This window comes from Podarcis filfolensis (genome assembly GCF_964270895.1).
Source record: "Podarcis filfolensis genome assembly, chromosome: 4".
Taxonomy (NCBI): Eukaryota; Metazoa; Chordata; class Lepidosauria; order Squamata; family Lacertidae; genus Podarcis; species Podarcis filfolensis.
Genome location: NC_139607.1, coordinates 78,818,188 through 78,842,362, shown reverse-complemented (window position 1 = coordinate 78,842,362; position 24,175 = coordinate 78,818,188). Strand labels below are relative to the sequence as shown.

At 45.9% G+C, this 24,175-nt stretch overlaps 1 protein-coding gene across 2 annotated transcripts in view; it reads right to left on the bottom strand.

The window, feature by feature from the left end:
• Positions 1-3,143: 3,143 nt before the first annotated feature.
• The window catches only part of FLT3 (fms related receptor tyrosine kinase 3), a 56,126-nt gene continuing 35,094 nt past the window's right edge, over positions 3,144-24,175 (bottom strand). Inside the window, exons 10-24 of one of the 2 annotated variants that reach the window (XM_083609030.1) lie at positions 22,399-22,505; positions 21,330-21,438; positions 20,771-20,943; positions 19,671-19,774; positions 19,448-19,580; positions 19,253-19,357; positions 15,911-16,021; positions 14,381-14,534; positions 11,819-11,940; positions 11,546-11,670; positions 8,960-9,082; positions 7,318-7,429; positions 5,787-5,886; positions 4,856-4,965; positions 3,144-3,327 (exon numbers count right to left, since the gene is read on the bottom strand). In XM_083609030.1, the coding sequence (XP_083465156.1) occupies positions 3,296-3,327; positions 4,856-4,965; positions 5,787-5,886; positions 7,318-7,429; positions 8,960-9,082; positions 11,546-11,670; positions 11,819-11,940; positions 14,381-14,534; positions 15,911-16,021; positions 19,253-19,357; positions 19,448-19,580; positions 19,671-19,774; positions 20,771-20,943; positions 21,330-21,438; positions 22,399-22,505 (1,720 nt within the window). In that variant the 3' untranslated portion in view covers positions 3,144-3,295. The remainder of the gene's footprint in view (positions 3,328-4,855; positions 4,966-5,786; positions 5,887-7,317; positions 7,430-8,959; positions 9,083-11,545; positions 11,671-11,818; positions 11,941-14,380; positions 14,535-15,910; positions 16,022-19,252; positions 19,358-19,447; positions 19,581-19,670; positions 19,775-20,770; positions 20,944-21,329; positions 21,439-22,398; positions 22,506-24,175) is intronic. The other variant, XM_083609029.1, reaches the window with a different exon arrangement.

The following is a 24,175-nucleotide window of genomic DNA, read 5'->3' as shown; positions in this document are numbered from 1 at the left end:
ACCTGAGTACTCGCACGAGGAGTGCTCGCCTTCGGGCGAGGCAAGGTGGTGAGTCACCGGGGGATCAGGACCGGCCGTTACCCCAACAAAGATAAAAGGCTGTCAGACCCCATCCCAGGTTGCGGGAGCAACATTGCTGTATGCTAGATCCTGCCTGAGATCCTGTACCTGTCCTTGCCTGGTTTCCTGCCTTGGCCCTGTCGGACTGACTCCTAGTGGAACCCTTGGATTTGGGACTGGACCTGGACTGCGTTACTCGGGTTACCCCCAGGCCCAGCACACTGGTTTCCCACAAGCCACTGTGAGAACAGGATGTTGGAATAGATGCACATCGGCCTGATCCAGCAAACTCTTCTTATGTTCTTAATGCAGTCGGTCCCCAATCCCTGGGCTAAGGAGACCTTTTGAAATGAGGGTGTTTGCCATCCCTAGGACCATCTCTGGACTCAGTACATGCACAAGCAAGTCCCAAATGTCCTGATCTCTTCCAGTGAGCCCTGTGGTTTTCCATTCCTCCAAATGTTTCCCCAAAGAAGTGAATTGCATCTAGAAATAACACAGCACACTGGAAGAAAACCTACATCTTTTCTTTTTTTTTTTTTTTGAAATAATTTTTATTTGATTTTCCAAGTATAAAATAATAATACAACCATACACATCCACATTTACAGATTCCTCCGAATCTCTGGGCTTCCCACCTCCCCTCCATGGTCCTATTATTAGATCTTTTCCCATAAGCTATATTTTATATTACTCCATTGTCTCCATAGTACTTGCTATATTACAAGTGTTATTGCAGTCCTGCTAATATTTTCATCTGCTTACAGTGGTCTCCAAGATAAATTATAAAAAATTTCCCATTCTTTGTTGAAGTTGCTGAAATGGCAAAACTAACCGGAAAGCTCAGGAACCATGAAGACCAAAACAACAACAAAAAAACACCTACATCTTTATTTCAAATATATATCAAGTATATATCTGTATCAATATTTCAGCAGACATTTCATTCAGTAGCGGCAAGCATGGCTACCTGGTGATTAAACAGCACATTTTAAAGGACATTTATCTATTAAAAACTGGATACCGCCTTTCCAGACAAGGTGTGCAATAAAATGAGACAACTCACGAAATAGAAAAATGAAATTAATAATTAATAGTCAGGGCAGTGCTAGCATAAAGCAGCAGGAGCATATCTGAAAACTGAAGTTTTAACTACAAAGCTACCTAATGTCAAAAACAAAAACAACACGTCAAAATAAAATTACTAAGTCAAAATAAGGATTGAAAAATCCTGAAAAGCTTTAAAAGTCAGAGATGGGGAACTAGCAGCCCTCCAGATGTTGCTGGACTAGCCGTGCTTTAAGGTTTTAAGCAGTGTTCAGCAAACTTTTTCAGCAGGGGGCCAGTCCACTGTCCCTCAGACCTTGACAGGGGCCAGACTATATTTTGAAAAAAAGAACAAATTCCTATCCCCCACAAATAAGCCAGAGATGCATTTTAAATAAAAGGACACATTCTACTCATGTAAAAACCCGCTAAATCCTGGACAGTCCGCGGCCCAGATTGAGAAGGCGATTGGGCCGGATCCAGCCCCCGGGCCTTAGTTTGCCTACCCATGGTTTTAAGTCTCTGAGAGGATATCCCAGAGGGGCAACAGGCAGGGCTGGTCCAATACATTTTGGCATGTGAGGTGGACCCCAAAAAGGTGCTTCTTATCCACCAGGGAAGAAGGAGAAAAGGGAGGTGTACATCAGGAACAAGGGGGGAAGTTCAAGACCAGGACCTGCTGTCCCTGTGGATTCTGCCGCCTGAGGCGGTGACCTCAGCTTGCCACATGGGTGGGCCAGCCCTGGCAATAGGATACAGCTAATCTCCCTCTCCATGGGTAAAAAGTCCAGGGCCAGAGAGGGAGCCCACCTTCCTCTGCTGGTGCTTTGATGACACAGTTGAGGAAGAAGAGTTTGGATTTGATATCCCGCTTTATCACTACCCGAAGGAGTCTCAAAGCGGCTAACATTCTCCTTTCCCTTCCTCCCCCGCAACAAACACTCTGTGAGGTGAGTGAGGCTGAGAGACTTCAAAGAAGTGTGACTAGCCCAAGGTCACCCAGCAGCTGCATGTGGAGGAGCGGAGACGCGAACCCGGTTCACCAGATTACGAGACTACCGCTCTTAACCACTACACCACACTGGGGGCAGAGCTTGGGCAGCTTGGGACCCACCAGATCCAGAGTCCCCTCGTTCCCCTGGCATGGCCTCAGAAGGGCAACGAAACCATGCCAGTGGTGGCTTGGAGAATTTCCCTCTGACGAGAGCCAGAATTACTCAGGGGGAAACTGTCAACCCACCGCCCCAGTTTCCGCCGTGGTTTGCACAATCTTGGCAGGGCTTAGATATGGCAGCTCCTCTGTCAAGGATTTTCCATTTCCTAAGATGGTATAGTTGTTCTGACCATGTAACCTGGGTGTAAGCAACACCGATGAGAATTAAATTTCATTTTCTCTTTTCTTCATCCTGCCAAGCCACACAAAATCTATGAAGAAAGCCTTCTGGATCACAGGAAATTCAAATGCCCAATGATGGAAATAAGGTGAAGACCTTACAGAGGAAGCCCCTGTTCACAAAAAAGGGGGTGGAGAGCCCATGGCACTCACCCAAAAAACCAAATGTGCCAACCAGGTTGGCCACCCCTGACATATATCAGACATATGCTGCTTATGATGTGGCGCAGGGGTCTAAATGTCCCGATCCAAGCTTTTTTGAATTATTAGCACAGCAAGTGTTAAGATAATGCCGCTATACATTCGTGACTGGAGGCTCTGATGACAAAGAATTTCAACTCTCTACATCTGCTCTAAGCACAACCAAACAACAACGGGAATGTTTGACTTCAGTTACATTTGTGAAAGGAAAGAGTTTCATTTCCTAACCACAGCCCCTAGAGGCTGCAGACACACCAGAGAACCCCTGGTTCAAAACTTTGTGAAAAGTGTGCTCTCGCCTTGACCCAGATTCCTGAAAGGGGAGGCAAATTTCATTTCAAAAGCAAAAGTTGGATCATGGAAATGAGCACGAGAAATTCAGGGGCGGGAGCAGCAGATCTGGCCTCTTTAGTGAAGGCAAAAAAACCTCTCTGTCGATACATTCAGCTTATATGCCTTTTTATAGAAAATAATGCATCCGTCTTATTTCTCCCTTGCAGCATCTGCATCCAGAATAGGAATGGTAAACTGAAGTGGTTCAGCTTCTCTTATCCCATGTGAACTGGGATATGTTGCTTTGGACTCGATACGTGTTCAGAAATCCCACTCTTCCCCATTGGATATGCCTATAATTTAGGACGGGAACATAAGAGGTAGCAAATAATGAATTGCCATTATTATTATTATTATTAGCAGTAGTAACAGAAATAGTAGCAGTAATTACAACTCCACAATACTTTCTGGTATGCACGGTGGTTTACAAATCCCATTTAGTTCACTGAGATGTAGGTAAAATAGTACAGGCAGCAAAGAGGAGTTAATCTCATGCCTGAAGAAAATGCTGGTCTGCCCATGAACTTCCTGTGTGGGATTCCAGTTGTGTTTGGCTGAAGAGGGCTGGTGCAAGGATGGCAAACCCTTTTCAGCCTGAGAGCCACATTCCCTCACAGACCACCTTCTGGGGACCACATACCAGTGGTGGTTGGAGCCAGAGGTAAAAAAGTGGGTGGAGCAACATCTCAGCAGGCATCCCTAAACTTGGCCCTCCAGCTGTTTTGGGACTACAGTTCCCATCATCCCAGACCACTGGTCCTGTTAGCTAGGGATGATGGGAGTTGTAGTCCCAAAACAGCTGGAGGGCCGAGTTTGGGGATGCCTGTTCTATAGGCTACATTCCCAAAAGCCAGCAGTTTCTAGACCAGCAAATCTCAACCTGTGGGTCCACAGATGTTGTTGGACTACAACTCCCATCACCCCTGAGCTCTAGCCTTGCTAACTAGGGGTGATGGGAGTTGTAGTTCAACAACATCTGGGGACCCACAGGTTGAGAAAGGCTGTTCTAGACCCTCCACAGTGGAAGCAGATCCATGAGGGCATATGCAACAACCTCAGCCGGCCCTCAGCCAAACCCCATTGGCCTTTCTTACTTGCAACCAGTCGGTGGGTGAATGGGGCTGTCACTGGCTCAGACTCCACCTGCTGCTGGTCTCTCTGCTTCCGTGCCTCCAGTGCCAGCGGATAGCACCAGTGGAGGACTCTGGGCTCTCACCTTTCAGCGGTGCCCTGTGAGACACTAAAATTTGCCCTCCCCTCCTCTCACGCTCTGTTCTACAGCATTGTTGTGGTGCTCCCTGCAGCACGGCAACCCAGTGCAGCCGAACTGGTCGCGCCACCTCAGAACCACCTCTGACACCAGACACCATACCCTCTCTAAGCAGACAAGCGAGAGGCACAATCATAGGCACACTCAAAAGTAGGACATTGAGAAGTTGAGTGAGTGAGGTGGAGGCACGGCCAAAGACAGGCCTGGAAGCCAGACAAAGAGGTGAGGTTTCGCACACCTGTGCAGGAGTCTCACATTTCTGCAGTGCTCTCCTGAAAACACTCAATAATATATTTGCCAAAGATGCTGCACACACTCTCTCTCTCTCTCTCAACAGCTGAGAAGAACGCCAGAATCATGATGACATTCTGGAGATCTCCCTGGGGGAAAACAACAGACGGTTCTTTCTGAAGATTAGAGCGAGCAGCTGGGGACATCATTCACAGTCCCTTGCCATGGGTGCTATTAATAGGTTTTAAACCACCACCCCCTAAAAAAAAAAGCAAAAGGGGAAAAAAGAGAAGAAAAATGTTCTTGTTTGCAAATCTTACTTACTGCTCCTTCTGCCTCAGCCAGCTGGCAGGCCAGGAGGGAAAGCAGCTGTGAAAAGGATGGTCTTTTTCTGGAGTCCAGAGCCCAGCAGGAACACAGCATTAAATATCTGCAAAGACAACAACAAAACCAGAGGGAGGGATATGAAATGATTTCCCAAAGCATTTTCCATGGGAAAGTCAGACAACTGGGATATGAATGTGTCCCAAAATACAAGTACGCCTGGGCTTTTAAAAGATCCTAGGATCAAAAGAACTTCACCTGCAGCCCAGACTCAAGGCGCTTCGTTAAGACAACACCCCAAAGCATGAAAACTGTTAAGTTAATGTGCCTGCTTTAACATCTTCACCATGTTATCAATAAGCTTGTTTGGCTGTCTCATATACAGTATTTGAGAATCTCGTGGCACCCGTCTGAAGCAATGCTCTCAAGTAGATCTTGCAAACATTTATGTGGCTTCAGTCCCACATCCATTATCCAAAACACTCCGAAACTGGATATGTTGGTTTAAGTTCTAAGCAGCTCTCCACCACGGCTGGGGCCAGGAAAAGGGGGCAATTCACAAGGGGCAATTCAGTAAGGTGAAATGATGTCCGCACTGCATTATCAGCGCATGTATACCAACGGTACAAACAGGGAAAGCAGATTGAGAAGTGTGTGTGTGTCCCAGAATGTGCAACACAGGTCAGTTTTTTTGACTCCTCTGTTCCCTTAACTTGCATATCCAGCATTTATGCCTACTTAATTGTTTCTAACAGTAGCCAGTATGTGGAACTAGTGAGATGATCATAGATACTGGTAGTCCTGAAGAATAATAAATTAGAAGCACAGGGAAGGTAGGAAGGGTGAAATTTACCATGGCATCCCTAAATTGTGCCTGAGCAGAATCCTGCCCCTCCCCAGCCCTCGGTATTCATACCCCATGCTTACATTTCTTCTGTGGCATAAAACGGACAGTCCATTTTAAAGCCACTTTGAATTAGCTTGTAGAAGTTTGCATCCACTTGTATTCCAGGGTAAGGATTGACACCTAAAACAGAAAGATGGGAGAAGTGAAGAGTGATAAAGTGGAAGTTGACAAACAGGCCTGCCGCACCCTTCTTCACACAATTCACGACTGCATATACACTGTACATTTAAAGCAAACAGCTCTCCCCCCCCCAAAAAAATCTTTGGATCTGCGGTTTACCCCTCCTAGAGCTATAATTCCTAATGCCCCAACAAACTATAGTTCCCAGTATTCTTTGGATGAAAGTCATGTGCTTAAAATTATGGTGTGCAGTATGTAGCCTAATGCACCCACATCATTGAGTTCATTTCTCCATATTTCCACATCAGTTTTGTTATTTAAAAACAACAACTCGTAAAGATTAATCAGCATATCAGTGCCAATTTCTCCTAATGTACACATTTTGTATCCAATTTCCTCTAACACACACATTTTTGGAAAGCATACTTCCCCTAATATAATGTATTCTATAAGTTATTTTCCTGCACACTTTACCCTAGTAGAGTGATTCCCAAATCTCCCTACCCCCCGAAGACCACTTGAACACTGCTGAGACTTTGCGGGGGGGGGGGGGTGGGGGGACTTAATGATTTTTCTGCCTATTATAACAATTGTAATACATGGTGCTGGATGCTATACAATTTTTAATTGGAGGTTTATTGCTTTTATTTCATATGTTGTATTTTATTGAATTCCAATTCAGATCGTAATACAATAAGAAATAATGTAAGAAATAAGAGAAGCAATAAAAATACAATTAAAAATCCACATGCACCATTAATACAGTGGATGTTCTATTTCCAGTCTTCAACCACAAATTCACAAATGTGCTGTGGATGGCTTGAATGAAGATTGTGGACCTGAAGGAGCATCTCCACCCCCATCGTTCTGCCCGGACACTGCGGTCCAGCGCCGAGGGCCTTCTGGCAGTTCCCTCACTGTGAGAAGCCAAGTTACAGGGAACCAGGCAGAGGGCCTTCTCGGTAGTGGCACCCGCCCTGTGGAATGCCCTCCCACCAGATGTCAAAGAGAAAAACAACTACCAGACTTTTAGAAGACATCTGAAGCCAGCCCTGTTTAGGGAAGCTTTTAATGTTTAACAGACCATTGTATTTTAATATTTTGTTGGAAGCCGCCCAAAGTGGCTGGGGAAACCCAGCCAGATGGGCGGGGTATAAATATATTATTATTATTATTATTATTATTATTATTATTATTATTATTATTATTACCACTGCCTGTGAACCCCCACCTTAGTATATGCATTTCTGAAAACATTACCTGGCTAGAAAATTTCAGAGAATTTTGAAGGATGTATTTTTTTGCATATTGCTTTGGAAAGTGCCAATGAGGCAAGTCCACATTTAATGCAAACTGAACCAAATTTTTCTGCCGCCCCATGTTTCTGGGCCCTCCTTAATGCTGAAGTAGGCAACTTAATCCAGAACATACCAAGAGAGAATATTTCCCACAGTAAGATTCCGTAAGACCAGACATCACTCTTAATAGTATAAATCCCTTGAAACAAGCTTTCAGGAGACATCCACTTAACAGGTAAACAAGCCTGTAGGAAGAGGAAAGGGGAGGAAATCATTTCTGCACTGAAACTTCCACACATCAGAGGAAAAAGAAGAAGAAATACTGTGCAAAGTCTAGCAATTAGTATGCACGGACTTCATTTTTAGAGGAATATCTGCTTGGGAACAGGGCGGTTGTGGCCTTTGAGGGAGCACATGCAAAGCATAGTGGAACTAGAGTAGGAACTAGGATTTTCACATGGTGTTGCAGAAGCAGCTCTTGTCTGTAACACCTAAAAAACAGATAACCAGGGCTGCTTCAAACTTGATCGACTCCCTACATGAAAAGTTTCTCAAGCATGTCTTCCCACTGTAAAATATCTTTGGGTGTGTGTGTGACAAGCTACGCTGAGGATTTAGTATTTACTGCAAGGAAGCACTTTCTCTGTGAAGGTGCCCTCAGACAGATGGCTTTATGCAGCCTCCAGGTTCAAAGACCTCATGCTACTGAATATAAGCTGCTGTTGGACAAGGACAGGAGAAGACGGCTATTGCCTTCATGTCCTGGTTACAGGCTTACTGGAGGCATCTGCAGGAAACAGGAAATGGGATTTATCAGCAGTTAGTCTAATCCAGCAGGGGTCCCTTTCATAAAGAAGTTAGGAAGAAAGCAGACATGTGTGTTCTAGCAAACCCAGCAAGGGAATCTGTACCTACAAAGAGGCTTTGGCGCACAGATTGCCATTCTAGATCACAATCTCTGTGTGCAAAGGAGTCCATCCAGCCTCCTGAAGTTGAGGGGGTGAATAAAGAGGTGTTTTTCCTCCCTCTCATAATACCAGAATCTGGGATCATCTAAGGAAGCTGAATGTTGGAAGGTATCCAGAAAAATAAAAAGAAGTACTGTATTTCTTCACACAGCTTATAGAGTGGTTGGGGTTTTTGTTTTTGCGAAATTGTTTTTATTGATTTTTCATATTTTAACAAATCAACCACAAATTAGAGCAAATTTAATACAATTTTTTCAAAAAATTGGCTTCCCACACTCTGCTTTCCATGTGCCCATAGTTTCCTCTTGTTGCTGCGTTGTTTTCTAATTCACATTCCATTCCTTACATTTAACCTTATATTGCAATATTTTTGGAGGGATTATTTTTAATTTATAATTCTTAACCATCAGCTTATCCACTTGCCAAATCCTGCATGTACACACAGCACACAGTTAAGCTATGTTAAATTCATTGCCACGGGAGGTCGTTAGAGTCGCCAAGTTAAATGGCTTTGAAGGAGGATAAAGACAAATTCATGGAGAATAGGGCTAAGGAAGGTTACGAGCCATGATGGCTGTGCACTATTCTCCAGTATAAGAACTGGTGTGTTTCTGAATACCAGTTGCACAAGTGGGGAGATTCCTGCTGGGTATCTGGTTGGCTATTGTAAGAACAAGATGCTGGACTAGATGGGCTTTTGACCTGATCTGACAGGGCTATTTTTATATTCTTATGGTTAGTACTACTGCGTTGTTATTATGATTAGCATAAAGCTATGAAAAGAGTCTGCCAAAAGCATCTACTTACGTTCCCTCGGACAACGTAGTTTGAATCATTCTCTATGTCCCTTGCAAGTCCAAAGTCGCAGATTTTTGCCACTTTCCCGTGAGTGACTAGAATATTCCTGGCAGCGAGATCCCTGTGAACACACTGTCAAGGGAGAATGGTGTGAGTTTGCTTCACGCCCTGTTTCACAACGGCCAAAGAACAACATTTAAGTCCCTGGTTGTTTCCAAGCCAACACCTTTCGCAGCTGAAATCATATGCCAAAATAGGGACACTTGGAGGGTTTGTAAACATGTGCTTATTTTGCTTAATGGTTTGTCTAGCCCTGCCTATGGCCTAGGATGATGGGAGGTAGAATCTGAACCCTGGAGGGCCCTGTCCCCGGTGTAGACCACACTGAATTAGATAGACCAACGGTCTGGCCTGGTGTAAAGGACCTTTCTCTGCTCCAATGTTCTCATCTGGAGGCCCCTGTTTCCCTGTTCATGGTCTATGCGGTGCTTCCCCTCTCCAGCACTTGAAGGGCACACATCCTCTTTTTTAAAACAACAACAACCAAAAGTGGGTGAGCCTACGAGCAATAAATCTTAGAAAGAAGGAACCGAAAGATAACGCCGATCAGTTCACTGAAAGTTTTATGTGCTGGAGGGAAATTGTACGAAATACTGTAATACCGATAGTCACATTTCACCTGATGGAAGTTCACAAGGTTTGCACAAGTATTTTCAAAGGAAGATTGCTGGCTGACCCTCCAAAAAGATGAGCGATGCACCATTTATCTCTGACATGCTCTTTTGAGAGTGGCACTGTCTGGGCAAGCACATCTGCTGCTCCTCCTGGCTCCTCCTGAAGGGCACTATCCCCCTTGTTTGGCATAAGACTTACATACGCAAAAGGAAGAGTATTTTGACCTGATCCCATGTTAAAGGCAGAAATTCATTTCCCATCCCAATGATACATAAACACTGGGCACCAAAATTCAGAACAGAGTTCAAATGGTTCCCATATAGCATTGCATCGTTGCTGCAGAATCAAAGATAGTCTTTAATGACTGCCAGATAGATAAACTCCAGCAGAATAATTATTTGTTCCTCCCCTGTTGGGGGCTACAGCTACTGAGCTACAGGAAGGGCCACACAGCTCAGTAGCAGAGCACATACTCTGCATACAAAACCACAGCCAGGGCTGGATTTAGGTTTGATGAGGCCCTAAGCTACTAAAGGTAATGGGGCCCTTTATATGTCCAGCTGTCCTTTGTCAACAACAAATTGTCACTGTTTTTTGTGTTGAATATATGATATATGGTGATTTATGGACCTAACAGGTATCTAAAACCAGTGATATTTTAGGGAGCAGGCTAGCAGGCGGGGCCCATTACACAGCATCTCTAGCTACTCTTGTCTGAAACCTTGGAGAGCTACTGCCAATTGGTGTAGACAACACTGAGTTAGACACATTCCAAGCGATTTAAAGTCTGATTAAATATTGGAAATCCCACCTAAAGGCACCCGTTTTTGCACCCCATAATCCCACAGTCCTTGTCCAGCAAAACCTCTGTGATGGCCAGGAAATACTTCCTCTTCTTCCCTTCTTTTTGGAATTACTTTGCCCTTGAGGATTTTTGCTCCCCCCATTCTTTGACATGTTTTAGGCAGACAACAGCAGAAGGAAAGGTAAACACCTCCATCTTCCTTCTCTCTCATTCCATCAACGTTCCAACTTCCAACACTCCTTCCCCCTTTCCCCACAAACACTGGAGCATCATCACACAGCTGTTCTTGGTTCCCTGGCATCTCATCTCCCCGTCTAGACCTCCTGTCCTCCTGTCTCCTTCTGAGACAAGCCTTCAGAAATTCGGTTTACATTTTGCCTTTTGTTTTACCTCATTTAGAAAACCTTCTTTCTTTGGAAGAGCACTGGCTTTGGCCTTCTCAGTCCCTCTTGGGGAGCTTACTAGGGCATTCTGCTACCTAGACCAAATGTTAGTCACACTGTGTTCTTGTGTATTTGGTAAAACATGCTAGTTTCTGAGCCAGCTCTGCTGAACTGGCAGCAGCGTTCCTTTGGCAGAGAAGAGCCACCGCAGCAGAGAGAAGAGGTTGCTCTCAATTCCCCTCTAGCCATTTGCGTTCCAGAGAGATGCATCATAAGCAACTATGGCAACAACCAGGACTGACCTAAAACATTCTGATGCCTGAAGCAAAGGGCAAGAAAGCACCCTTATTCCATGTGAAGAAGCTGATTAGACTGGCGATGGGACAGTAACCTCCTGAGGGCAGCAGTCTTCCTTAGAGGACATAAGGCAGGTTCTATCAACAACATGAAACTGTCCTCCAACATCTCGCCAGCGTTCCCTGCTTCACAGCATCTGCCACCTGAGGCAATCATCTCATTCTGCCTAATGTTGGGGCTGGTCCTAGTATTTACACACACACCAGAAAAACGTATTTCTCTCATAAAAGTCCATTTCTAATTAAGTATTTTATTTTTTTGTAGTTCTGAGCTGGAACATGCAGCTGGAGAGGAGAGGAGGTAATAGGATTTGGACCACTGTATGCATTTTTGTTCTCTTTATCATCTGAACAAATTTTCACACATCATGCTTACTGATTTTGATTCCAGAAACTCCATTCCTTTGGCAACCTGATATGCGAAGGAGAGAAGGTCTTCAAAAGTCAGCACATTGAGGTCCTCTTCATCATCTATTCCCCTGTTCACATATTTCATTCCTTCTACAAGTGAAAAACAATGGCAAGAGCTTTATTTCGCTAAGGCTTGAGTTTCTGTCACTAGTATTGTTTGCCAAATGACTACATTACTTCAGACCATTTTTTTAAAAAACCCACAATTACAACCCAAAAGGAGACTTTGATTTCTTACCTTCCTCAGCAAGCAGGGCAATTCTGCACAATTTAGAGGCCAAATCTAAGTCTTTTTTTGCAGATGTGTTTCCAAAGTCATCCTTTGGAATATATGATCCATTTCTTAGTATATATTCATTTCTGAAAAAGATTTTTTTTTTAAGAAAAAGGGATTGCTATAGTAAAAATGACATCCATAAGAGTGAACACAAATAAATAGAATGAACCCAAATAAATAGAAATTAAAATCTGCGTAAATACATTATTTTTTTTAAAAAAAATAAACATTTGGATTGTGTTGTGCTTAGAATTTTTCACTTGCAGAATTCATCACGATAGCATGCATTCAATTTAAACAGCAGAGTCTTTGAAAGAGGATTTGTGACAGTTTTGACTTGATCAGGTGCAATACACAGCAGAAATGAAAGCAGCCAATCTCTTGTGGCTTTTCCATGCAGATGTGGTTCTCAAACTATATCATATAGGGACCTTACCTGGGTAAGGTAATTGAGAGAGCTGTTGTCAAACAGCTTGGTGGGTTTCTGGATGAAACATCGGCTCTGGATTCATTTCAGTCCGGTTTTCGCCCTGGTTACGGGACCGAGACAGCTTTGGTCGCCCTAACAGATGATTTCCGTAGACAGATGGATTGAGGCGGGTCGGGACTGCTGATTCTTTTAGATCTGTCAGCAGCCTTCGACAAGGTTGATCACAAACTTTTGGACCACCACCTTGCTGACGTGGGGATTCAGGGCATAGTCCGACAATGGCTGCGCTCCTTTATCTCAGGTCGGGGATAGAGGGTGGCGCTAGGGAAGGAGTTGTCACCATGGCACTCCTTGGTGTGTGGAGTCCCGCAGGGTGCGATCCTTTCCCCGATGCTTTTTAATATCTTTATGCGCCCCCTTGCCCAGATTGTCGGGAGCTTTGGGCTGGGTTGTCATCAATATGCTGATGACGCCCAGCTTTATCTGTTGATGGATGGCCGCCCTGACTCAGCCCCAGACACACTGACCAGATGCTTGGAAGCTGTGGCTGGATGGCTGTGTGGGAGCCATTTGAAGTTAAATCCTTTGAAGACAGAGGTCCTCTGGCTGGGTGGGGATTGACATGGGGTTGGGGGACCAACTTCCATCTCTTGCGGGGGCTCAATAAGTGCCAGCGCCTTCTGTCAAGAGCTTGGGTGTAAACTTTGACGCCTCCCTTTCCATGGAGGCGCAGGTTGCAGCCACAGCAAAGGTGGCATTTTTCCATCTCCACTGTATTAAGCAGTTGGTCTCTTACCTTTCTTGCCCAGATGTGGCCACAGTGATCCAGGCTTGATTATTGTAACTCACTCTACGCGGGGCTGCCCTTGAAACTGACCCAGAAACTCCAGCGGGTGCAGAATGTTGCAGCGAGGTTCCTTACGGGGTCCTTGCCACGAGATCACATTCATCCAGTGCTTTACCAACTGCACTGGCTCCCAGTGGAGTACAGGGTCAGGTTTAAGGTGCTGGTTTTGACCTTTAAAGCCCTATGCGGCCTAGGACCCACGTACCTACAGGACCGCCTCTCCTGGTATGCCCCACGGAGGACCTTAAGGTCCACAAATGACAACACTTTGGAGGTCCTAAGTCGCAAGGTGGTTAGATTGGTCTCAACTAGGGCCAGGGCCTTTTTAGTACTGGCCCCAACTTGGTGGAATGCTCTGTCACAAGAGACTAGGGCCCTGTGGGACTTGACATCTTTCCGCAGTGCCTGCAAGACAGAGGTGTTCCACCTGGCCTTTGGTTTGGACTCAGTCTGACCCTTATGTTTCCCTTCCCCTTATGGTTTTGATCTATGGGCTACTATTAAAATGAGGCTGCATTTTAAATTGTATTTTAACCCATGTTTTAAATTGGTTTTTTTCCCCTCCCCCCATTATGTTTTTATTGTAATTTTACTGGTGTTAGCCACCCTGAGCCCGGCTCTGGCCAGGGAGGGCGGGGTATAAATAAAAATTATTATTATTATTATTATTATTATTATTATTAAGTCACCCTAGCAACTTGGCCCTGTGAGTTGTTGTCAGGAGATGTGAACGAGGAACAGTGCAGATCAGCTACAGCCTCCTTGCACTGCCAGGACTGCTGATCAGAAGGCAGAACCACTGGCCCAATGAGTCAGGTGACACTAGAGAACCAATCAGCTGCTGCTGGTTAATATAAAGCCTCCAGAACCGATACTTTCCCTCAGTCTAGGTAACCTGTTGTTGAGGGAAATGATCAGATTCTTCCCCTGGACTACTATCTGCATGAATCTGCCTGCTGGGCCTGTGCTACCATTAGGCAGAGTGAGGCAGCTGTCTCAGGTGGCTAATGCTATGGGGAAGGCTCCCCCCACCACAGAGGTGGAGTGTATGCTACAGCTGCCCGGGATGGGCATGTGGGGAAGGCCCTCAAGGGAGGCGTGGTGTGAAGAAGCCTTGGAAACTTCCTCGCGTGCCATAGCCCCGCCAAGGAGAGCAGGAGGCACTATTCCCTCCCCCTCTGCTTGGCACACAAGGGCCTCTAACGCATCGCTTTGCCCAAGCCACAACTGGCTCAGTGCTCCTTACCTTGAGTTTGCATACTGTGGGAAATTGTGGTAAAAGCTGAAATTGTGCTGTCGGAAGACGTCAGTCAAGGTCTTGTGGAATCTGTCTCGTTTGCTCCGCAAGTAGTTCAAAAGGTCTCCATAACAACAATATTCAAAAATCAAGTAAACTGGTCCTGGAAAGTTTTTTTAAAAAAAATAAATAAATCTGTTACTCAGATACCAGATATCAAACAGTGAAAAAGGAAGCAACTGGGAGCAGCCACTGGGGCCACATAACACCAGTCCTAAAAAAAATCTACATTGGCTCCCAGTACATTTCCGAGCACAATTCAAAGTGTTGGTGTTGAGCTTTCAAGCCCTAAACATCTCCACGTCTCCACCCCCATTGTTCAGCCCGGACACTGAGGTCCAGCTCCAAGGGCCTTCTGGCAGTTCCCTCATTGCGAGAAGTGAAGTTACTGGGAACCAGACAGAGGGCCTTCTCGGTAGTGGTGTCTACCCTGTGGATCGCGCTCCCATTAGATGTCAAAGAGCTAAACAACTACATAATTTTTCATAGACTTCTGAAGGCCACCCTGTTAGGGAAGCTATTAATGTTTGATGTTTGTTGTTGTTGCTGCTGCTGGTGGTGGTATTTTTTCTGTATTTTATTTGAAGCTGCCCAGAGTGGCTGGGGCAACCCAGTCAGATGAGCAGGGTATAAGAAATTAATAACTACTACTAATACTACTACTAATACTCTTGGTAGTTCCAACAGAAAGGTCATTTGGAACATAGGTAAAGGTAAAGGGACCCCTGACCATTAAGTCCAGTCGCGGATGACTCTGGGGTTGCGCGCTCATCTCGCTCTATAGACCGAGGGAGCCGGAGTTTGTCCGCAGACGGCTTCCGGGTCATGTGACCAGCATGACTAAGCCGCTTCTGGTGAACCAGAGCAGCTCACAGAAACACCGTTTACCTTTCCGCCAGAGTGGTACCTATTTATCTACTTGCACTTTAACATGCTTTGAACTGCTAGGTGGGCAGGAGCTGGGACCAAACAACAGGAGCTCACCCCATCACGGGGACTGGAACCACCGACCTTATGATCAGCAAGCCCTAGGCTCTGTGGTTTAGATCACAGCGCCACCCGCGTCCCTCATTTGGGACATGGGAAGCTGCTTTCTACTAGATCAGACTAAAGGTCTGTATAGCTATCTAGCCCAGTAGTGTCTACTCTGACTGGCAGTGGCTCTCCAGGGTCTCAGACAGAGGGAAGTTTATCCCAACACCTGTTGCCTGATCCTCTTAACTGGAGATGCCAGAAACAGAACCTGGAACCTTCTGCAAGCAAAGCAGGTGCTCTGCCACTGATCTATGGTCTCCCGAGTTCCATCAAAGACTCAGCAGATCCCCTAAATGTGAATTTTCATTCCATTGGACAGGAGCTACAGGCACAACAGCCCAATGCTAATTCTACATTTGGGTACTCAACCCAGGCAAAAAGAGGTCACATTGGAGGGTCCAGCATAAGTAGATGGCTTTGCCCACTGGCTGTTCAGCTCCTTACCTGATATGGTACACGCTCCAAGCAGATTCACAATGTTTTCATGACTGCCAATGCGAGTCATCATCTTGAGTTCAGTCATTAGAGCATCTTTTTCGGAAGAGCTGTATTTGTCTGTAAATGCAACAGCACCAGAAGTGTAGTTATATTTGCCTGTACTGGGAAGGGCGGTTAAGTCCATGCAATTTAAGGCTTTAGGATCAGCCTCCTCCAACCTTCATGGATTTGGACTACAACTCCCATCACCACTGACCATGCTGACTTGAGGACTGATGGGAGCTGTAGTCCAGCCATGCCTGGAAAGCACCAGGCTAAGGGAAACGGCTTTAGATTCTCAATGTACAATGCTAAATCCTAAACTTTAGGCCACTGCATAGGTCGACTTTAGCTGTAGCAGCAGAGGCAGTAATTTGGTGTGGTAGTAGATGGAGATCAATCCAATGCATGGAAAGCAGAATGGGATTCCGTTTCCTCCAAGAGCTCAGCCATATGAGTGGTTACTTGAAAGTGAAGTCAATGGGGCCAGGGGAGGCCCGTGCCCACTGGGAGTGGTGGAGCAGAAGACCAGAGCAGACAACAGGAAATGAAGCCCAAACCAATGGCTGGTGAAGTCAGAGCCAAAGATAGGCAGAGGCAACCTGAACCTCCTCCCTGATGAGTTCTACAAAGGCAACACTGAGACTAATGAGGAGTTGACAGCCAGCTAGTAACATCCCCTGGATTGGTTGGAAGTAAGGAGGAGGTGGGGGCTGGCTGGCTGAGAGCAGATTGTCCTTAGTGAGGCAATGCCCCATTCACCTTAATGGATCAACCTCCATGGAATGGGACTTACTTGCTGTTCATAGGAATAACTATAAGGAACATTTCCCAGGATCATGATTGAAATGCATGTTGTGTATGTAGCCATAATGGCCAGCATAGGTCTGAAAAAATACATCCCTGGCTTCTGTGGGACATGAAGTCAGATATCCAGGGACTTTTGCTTGATGTTCCACAAATCAAAGCCCAAACATAATTCACATTTTAATGGTTTCTTTGCTTCGGTGCTGACGTCATCCTCAGAATCAACACCATGTTCTGAAAACTACAAGCAATTTAAACTTTGGACTAGGCAGCTCTTCAGGCAAAGGACTCTTTCAAATAAAGGACTGTTCTCTGATAAATTACCACCTGCTCACAACTGTGACACAGCAGCATCACACATAACAGTCCTACAGCAAAGAGAGGGAAGACATGCCACCAGAAACTTTGGATTGCAATAGATCTCCCTCAAACAACAAAATGAGTGTGCACAAACTCGTAGGAGAAACATCAGGGTCTGCAGATGTTTTGAAATGCTAATGGCTGCCACTGCCAGAGGCATTGTGCCTCTAGAATACCAGTTGCAGGGAATCATAAAAGGGGAGAGCGTTGTTGTGCTTGGGTCTTGCTTTTGGTCTTCTCAGATGCATCTGGTTGACCACCATGAGAACAGGACTAGATGGGCCTTTGGCTGGATCCAGTCTGGCTCTTCCTATGTTCTTAAGTGTGATGACCTGGGACTTGGGCTCAGACTCGGAACCAGAAGAGTCTCAGTCTGCACCAGATCCTTTGCCTCAGGCATCATCTGAACAAAGTCTGGGGGCTGATCCTGAAGAGTCCCAGTCTGCACAGGTTCCCCTGCAACAAACACCAGCTGGGCCAAGTCAGGGGCCTGAGTCTGCCCTGGCTCCAGATGCAGGGATTACCTCGTTGCCTCCAGCTGGGCCATCACTTACAGCTGTTCCACTACCGGTTTGGTCAGGGGAGGCTGAGGCGGCCCCTGGGTCTAGTAACCCACCAATGTCTCCCAAGCTGCAGACACTAAGGTCTGAGAGAAGGAGAGACCTGAGTAGTCGCAGGAGGAGTGCTCACCTCTGGGCGAAACAGGGAGGTGAGTCGCCGGGGGATCAGGACCAGCCGTTACCCCAACAAAGGTAAAAGGCTGTTGGACCCCGCCCCAGGTTGCGGGAGCAACAATGCTGTATGCCAGATCCTGCCTGAGATCCTGTGCCTGACCTTGCCTGGTTTCCTGCCTCATGTCCTGCCTTGGCCCTGTCAGACTGACTCCTAGTGGAACCTTTGGATTCTGGACTGGACCTGGACCGCGTTTCTTGGGTTACCCCTGGAACCAGCACATTAAGCACAGTTAAGCACTCATGCAAGGGCTGACTACAAGGCAACAGGGTTGGGCATCTTTCAGAGTCCGACTCAAGTGCTTTTCTCTCTGTGCCACCACAGCAAGTTGTCAGAAGAGGGAGCTGTTTGCCAGGGATCTGCTCCGCTTGGGTGTCGCCAATGCAGCTGGGTCAGAAGCAGATCCTGCGGCTTGCTGACTCAGCAGTTGCCAGGTGATGCAAGGCAGGGCACCAACAGGATTTTCACTTGACCTTTCTAAATCCCTAGATTCTGTTTCCTCAGTCTGAGCAATTTGTCTCTACAGAGTAGATGTCAAACCAAGCGACCAAATGACCCTTGTCACCTTGCCTCGCCTCTTCACTGTGAATGGCGGTTGGGCTGGCCTGCTCTGCCTTGATCGTGCTTCCAGACAAGCACCCCAGACACCAAATTGAAGATAGGCTCCCCCCTCCAAATCAAGAACAGGTTACAGCCTTTACAGCAGGAGTGTGAAACGTGTGGACCTCCACATGAGAGCCAGTGTGGTGTAGTGGTTAGACTGCTAGGCTAGGACCTGGGAGAGCAGAGTTCAAATCCCCACTCAGCCAGCAAACTCATTGGGTGACCTTGGGCCCGTCACAAACCCTTAGTCTACCTTACTGGGTTGTTGTGAGGATAAAATGGAGAGAGGGAGAATTTATACACACACACATGCAGTTGATGGGTATGTTTAACCTAGAAAAGAGGAGACTGAGAGGAGATATGATATGATAGCCATCTTCAAATATCTCAAGGGCTGTCACATGGAGGAGGGAGCATGCTTGTTTTCTCCTGCTCTGGAGGGTAGGACTTGAACCAATGGCTTCAAGTTACAAGAAAGGAGATTTCAACTAAACATACGGAAAAACTTTCTGACAGTGAGAATTGTTAGACAGAGGAGAGGTTGTGGACTCTCCTTCCTTGGAGGTTTTTAAGCAGAGGTTGGATGGCCATCTGTCCTGGATGCTTTAGTTGAGATTCCTGCATTGCAGGGGGTTGGGCTGGATGACCCTTGGGGTCCCTTCCAACACTAAAATTCTATGATTCTGTGACTCCAGCTCCCATCCTCTCCAGCAAACACAACCAGTAGTCAGTTATAAAGGAGTCCAAGGACATTTGGAGGGCCACAGATTCCTCATCCCTGCATTACAATATACATGGATAGACTACCTTTTAGCATCTTGACTGCGACCTGGACAGACACTCCCGTTTCACTAATTCCATATGCCGTGGCATTCACCACTTTCCCAAAAGCACCGGAACCAAGTTCTTGCCCTACAAGGAAAAGGGAAATGAACATGTCCTCCTCATCTTGCACTTTGGTGATGCACTTGCTAATCTTACGATGAGTGCCACCAAACTCACCAAATTCCAGATTTTCTCTGGGAAACTCCCACTTGAGCTCATACTCGACCTCGCTGAAATCCACGTAGATGTATTCGTTAGAGGAAGGTCCAACCACCTGTATCATCTGCAGCTGGCTTTTGTACCTCGATTGCTACAGGGAATGGGAAAAGAGGAATAGTGAAAAGGACATTCAAGGTAACAGAGCAAAGTGAAAAAGACAGACATTGGGTTCAGCTGTTACCTTTTTGTAGTTTTGGCAAATTAAGACACACAACACAGCAATGACCGAAAAGCAGAATCCAGCAGTTGCATATAATGCAACATTATCGGACAGGGGATGTTCTCCTGCAATTTGAAGAGAGGTGGATTGTTAAGCACTTCATTGTATCGTTAAAGATAAAATGACTTTGCACATGTGATGAAACATGGTCTTATCTACAAAAGCTCATGCCGCAATAGAGATGTTGGTCTTCAGGGTGCCACAGGACTCATCTCTGAAGTTACAAACATTTAATATATTTTTACATACCATGGAATTTAGCATGGAACTCATGCTTTGCATTATAATGTGGCTCCCACAGAGCAAATAGAAGGATGTTGGAGTCATTCATAGAAACAAGTCAATAGCAACATTAAAACAAACCACCACACAATACCCATAAATGAGACAGATTAAAACCTGTCGTGCTTCCTTTTTTTGGTGAGCACAGTATTATTCTTTAGAGGTCAGTGTGTTCCCAGATGAACAATCATTTATATTTAAATTTAAGAGATCCAGGTTTAAGTGAGTCCCACCCACCACTTCTGTGGCATCACTGAGATGCCTTGGTCTAACCACTATCTTCTAGTCTCAGTTTCCCACTTGTAAAATGCAAACTGTGACTTGTCTTAGGGTTTACCATGAAGGCATAGCACAATAAGAAGATGGTGGGGAGACAAGATACAACTCAGCAACCCAAAGGTGGCGTTCCCATGGTTCCAGCACATCATGGGATCAGAAGGCAAAGGACTTGGGTCTTAAAAACTCAACTGAAGTTCAAAGTCAGGTTAGTAAAAATGCATAGTTTGTTCAAAGTTCCATGGGGGCAGATCTCTTTGGGACTCTAAAATCCAGCTGTTGCATATAAGCAATTCTTGCCAATTGCCTGAGAAAGTGCAAACCTCTCCCCTTTTCCACAACATGTCACAGATGTTATTGGGCTACAGTTCCCATCATCCATTCACCATTCTGGCTGAAGCTAATGGGAGTTGCAATTCTAAAACATCTGGAGGGTACCACATTGACTATTCCTCCTTACACAGACTGCCAAATCCATCTTTACAGGCACCTCCGTACAATACCTTTTTCAATTAAGCTTGTTTCACAGTCAAAGCCCACCGAATTGTTGGCACAGCACTCTACGTAAAATCTGTCTTCTACTTCCGATAGATCTAAAGTGCTGTTTACAATCTGGAAACCAAAGGTATTTCCGTCATATGTGTTGTTTGATATTCCACCTGCGATTTCTGTGCAACTGTGGGGAGAAGAGAGCCATTTACATTTTTCATTGTTTACCCGAGGCAAAGGCATCATCAGATGTGCGTGCTTCATATATCTTAATATTCTTTCAGTAGCTGTGTAGGAATGGAGAAGCTGATCACTTAGCTTTTTTAGCTCACAGATCATTTGTATTTAACAGATGTGTTTAGATAAACATACTATGGGCTGGAACAAGGGTGGGAAACCATATATGATGTCAGGTATAGCACAGGTAAATGGGGAGCTTGGATGAAAGGGATCTTTGCTGGTGCCGCAAACAGAACTTCTTGCAGAATCTTAAACCACACCGCAGCATCTCAGCTGCTTTTAAAAATGCAGCCACTAACATCCATGGAAAAGGCCATCAACATCTTTATTTACTTTGTTTTCTCATCCCGACACTGTCTCCAGACCCAAGATGCTGCAGGCCTGCTCTCAGCGGCGCAAGAAATCTGAGTTGATGTCTTGTACATTTTTAAAACAGGTTTCCCTGCAAAAGATACAGCAAAACAGCACAGAGCACTTTAGAACAAGAATTCCTGAACTTCATCAGAACAAGACTCCCTATACTTTGAGCCTCCCCATAAATACATGACCTGCAGGACACGGGTGGTGCTGTGGTCTAAACCAGCAAGCTTCTTGGGCTTGCCGATCGTAAGGTTGGCAGTTTGAATCCGCACAATGGGGTGAGCTCCCATTGCTCTGTCCCAACTTCTGCCAACCTAGCAGTTCAACAGCATGCCAGCACAAGTAGATAAATAGGTACCTCTGCAGCAGGAAGGTGAATAGTGTTTCCATGTACTCTGGCACTCGTCACCGTGTTCTGTGCACCAGAAGCGGTTTAGTCATGCTGACCACATGACCCAGAAAAGCTGTCTGCAGACAAATGCTAGCTCTCAGCCTGAAAGTGGAGATGAACTCCAAAATGGCCACCATGCTCTCATGATAAAAAAAATGGGAAGATTTTGTGTCCCAGATTTTGGCTTCAAAGTGTTGGAGGGTATGTGATGTAAGGCTGCGGGTGAGGGTATCTCTCTCCTTGAGCCAGGCCTCTCTTGGGCTGCATACACAATGTACATTTAAAGCACAAGGCTTCTGAAAATCTTGGGAACTGTAGTTGGTTAAGTATTCACATTTTTGCAGAGCAATTTCCCATAACGCAATGCACCTTTTGTTGTTGTTATTTTTCACACTTTAACCTGCATAATGCATTTTTGTACACACTACGTGGTTGGAGAATGGCATTGCAAAATTCAGAGAAAGTGCAAATTTCAGAGGATGGCTGTGTTTTTGCTTTCAGGAAGTGAGAATAAGGTGGGTTTAGCTTTAAATGCAAACTGAATTGCGTTTGTCTCCCAACCCTCGCAAGAAGAAGAACAAACAAGCAACAGCAGCATGGAGGCAAGCATTTCCAATCTGTTCTCTCCCTCCCTCTCTCTTTTAAACTCACTTTTCACGTAGAGTTTTAATGTCCTGCTCACAGACAAATCGTCATTTTCTGCGTAGAACACATATTCCCCTGGTTTGTCCTTATGGTCACAGAATTTTGAAGAGATGCTGTTTCACAAAGGAAGGAAGGAAGGAAGAGTCACCCGAGCATTTGCAATTTAAAAGGTGGTGGTTGTTTTTAAACCAAACCAGGCAGCTATCAAAGAATGAGAACCCAATATAGCATCGTGGCCAAGCTACACTGGTGCCCTCTTCCATGAATAGGAATGGTGCCCTCACCTGGATGGCATTAGTTCTGGAAAGAGGTTCATCAACTCAGTAGCAGACAGCATGGTAGGGCAGGGACATTTACCTGACCTCCTAGCAGGTGAGTCACTGCTGCTTATCGGAAGGAGAAGGAGGGGGGCACAGTGAATGTGCACGAGTAGGAGCACTAGATTGGCTCTGTGGTACATTTGCACTGTGCTGCGCTCCCCACAACATTGTCCTTTCCCCCTCTCCTCCCTGTAAAGGTAAAGGTAAAGGGACTCCTGACCATTAGGTCCAGTTGTGGCCGACTCTGGGGTTGCGGCGCTCATCTCGCTTTATTGGCTAAGGGAGCCGGCGTCCAGCTTCCGGGTCATGTGGCCAGCATGACTAAGCCGCTTCTGGTGAACCAGAGCAGCGCACGGAAACGCCGTTTACCTTCCCACCAGAGCGGTACCTATTTATCTACTTGCACTTGACGTGCTTTCGAACTGCTAGGTTGGCAGGAGCAGGGACTGAGCAACGAGAGTTCACCCCATCGCGGAGATTCGAACCACCAACCTTCTGATCGGCAAGTCCTAGGCTCTGTGGTTTAACCCACAGCGCCACCCACGTCCCTTTCTCCTCCTTGTAAGCAGCAACAACTCATCTGCCAGGAGGTCAGGTACAGTAGGTGACTCCACTCCACCATGCCACCAGCTACTGCCTCAACTAACAGAAGAAATTCCTTTGGAATCAGTGCCCATTCTACTAAGGTTAGGGGTTTTCTAGTCCAGTAAGAACAACTACACAGTACTTCTGGGGCAAAGATAGGGCAGGGGACCCTAGGATCCTCAATATCTTGGTGGAGTCCGGCTCTCACCAGCCCCAGCCAGCATAAGAACATACAAAGAAACAGGGACAGGTCAACAACTAACCCAATGAAGCTTAAGCTTCAGGGCCTCTAATCCCAGAGAGGCCCCAGAGGTGACTTTAGTCTACACTGATTAAAAATGTTGGGTCTAGTAGACCCAATTTGCGTTGCCTGAATCAAATTGATTATTTTTTTGTTGTCTATATTTTAACAACCCCAAAGTTTGAGAGTCAGTAGCACAGATGTTGTTAAGATGTGGTGATCTGCCATGGAGGAAGATAACAGTGGTTACCCTGACCTTGTTGCTGGTTGTGAAAGAGGCCCCTTGACTGTCCAAGCTTCCGGACCCCATAAATGTAGGTCCACCACTGCAAAGAGCCCTGTAGGATCAGGCCCAAGGCCCACCTGGTCCAGCCTCTTGCTCTTAGAGGGTGGGCCAATGGTCAGGGTTCCAACAACATATAGGGAGATCTGTGTTCCTCAGCAACTGCAGCGGCAATGTCACATATTGAAAGCCCTTTGAAAGTGCCCTTACCAGATGCCTTTCTCTGCCATTGAGCGAGCTCTGAAAAGCTGGTTCTGCAACCTTTGTGCATGATTCCGTTTGAAGCAAGGGAAAGCTGGCTTTGGAAGGTGCCTGTCAGAGATCACCTCCCTATCACAGCCACGATTCCCAGGG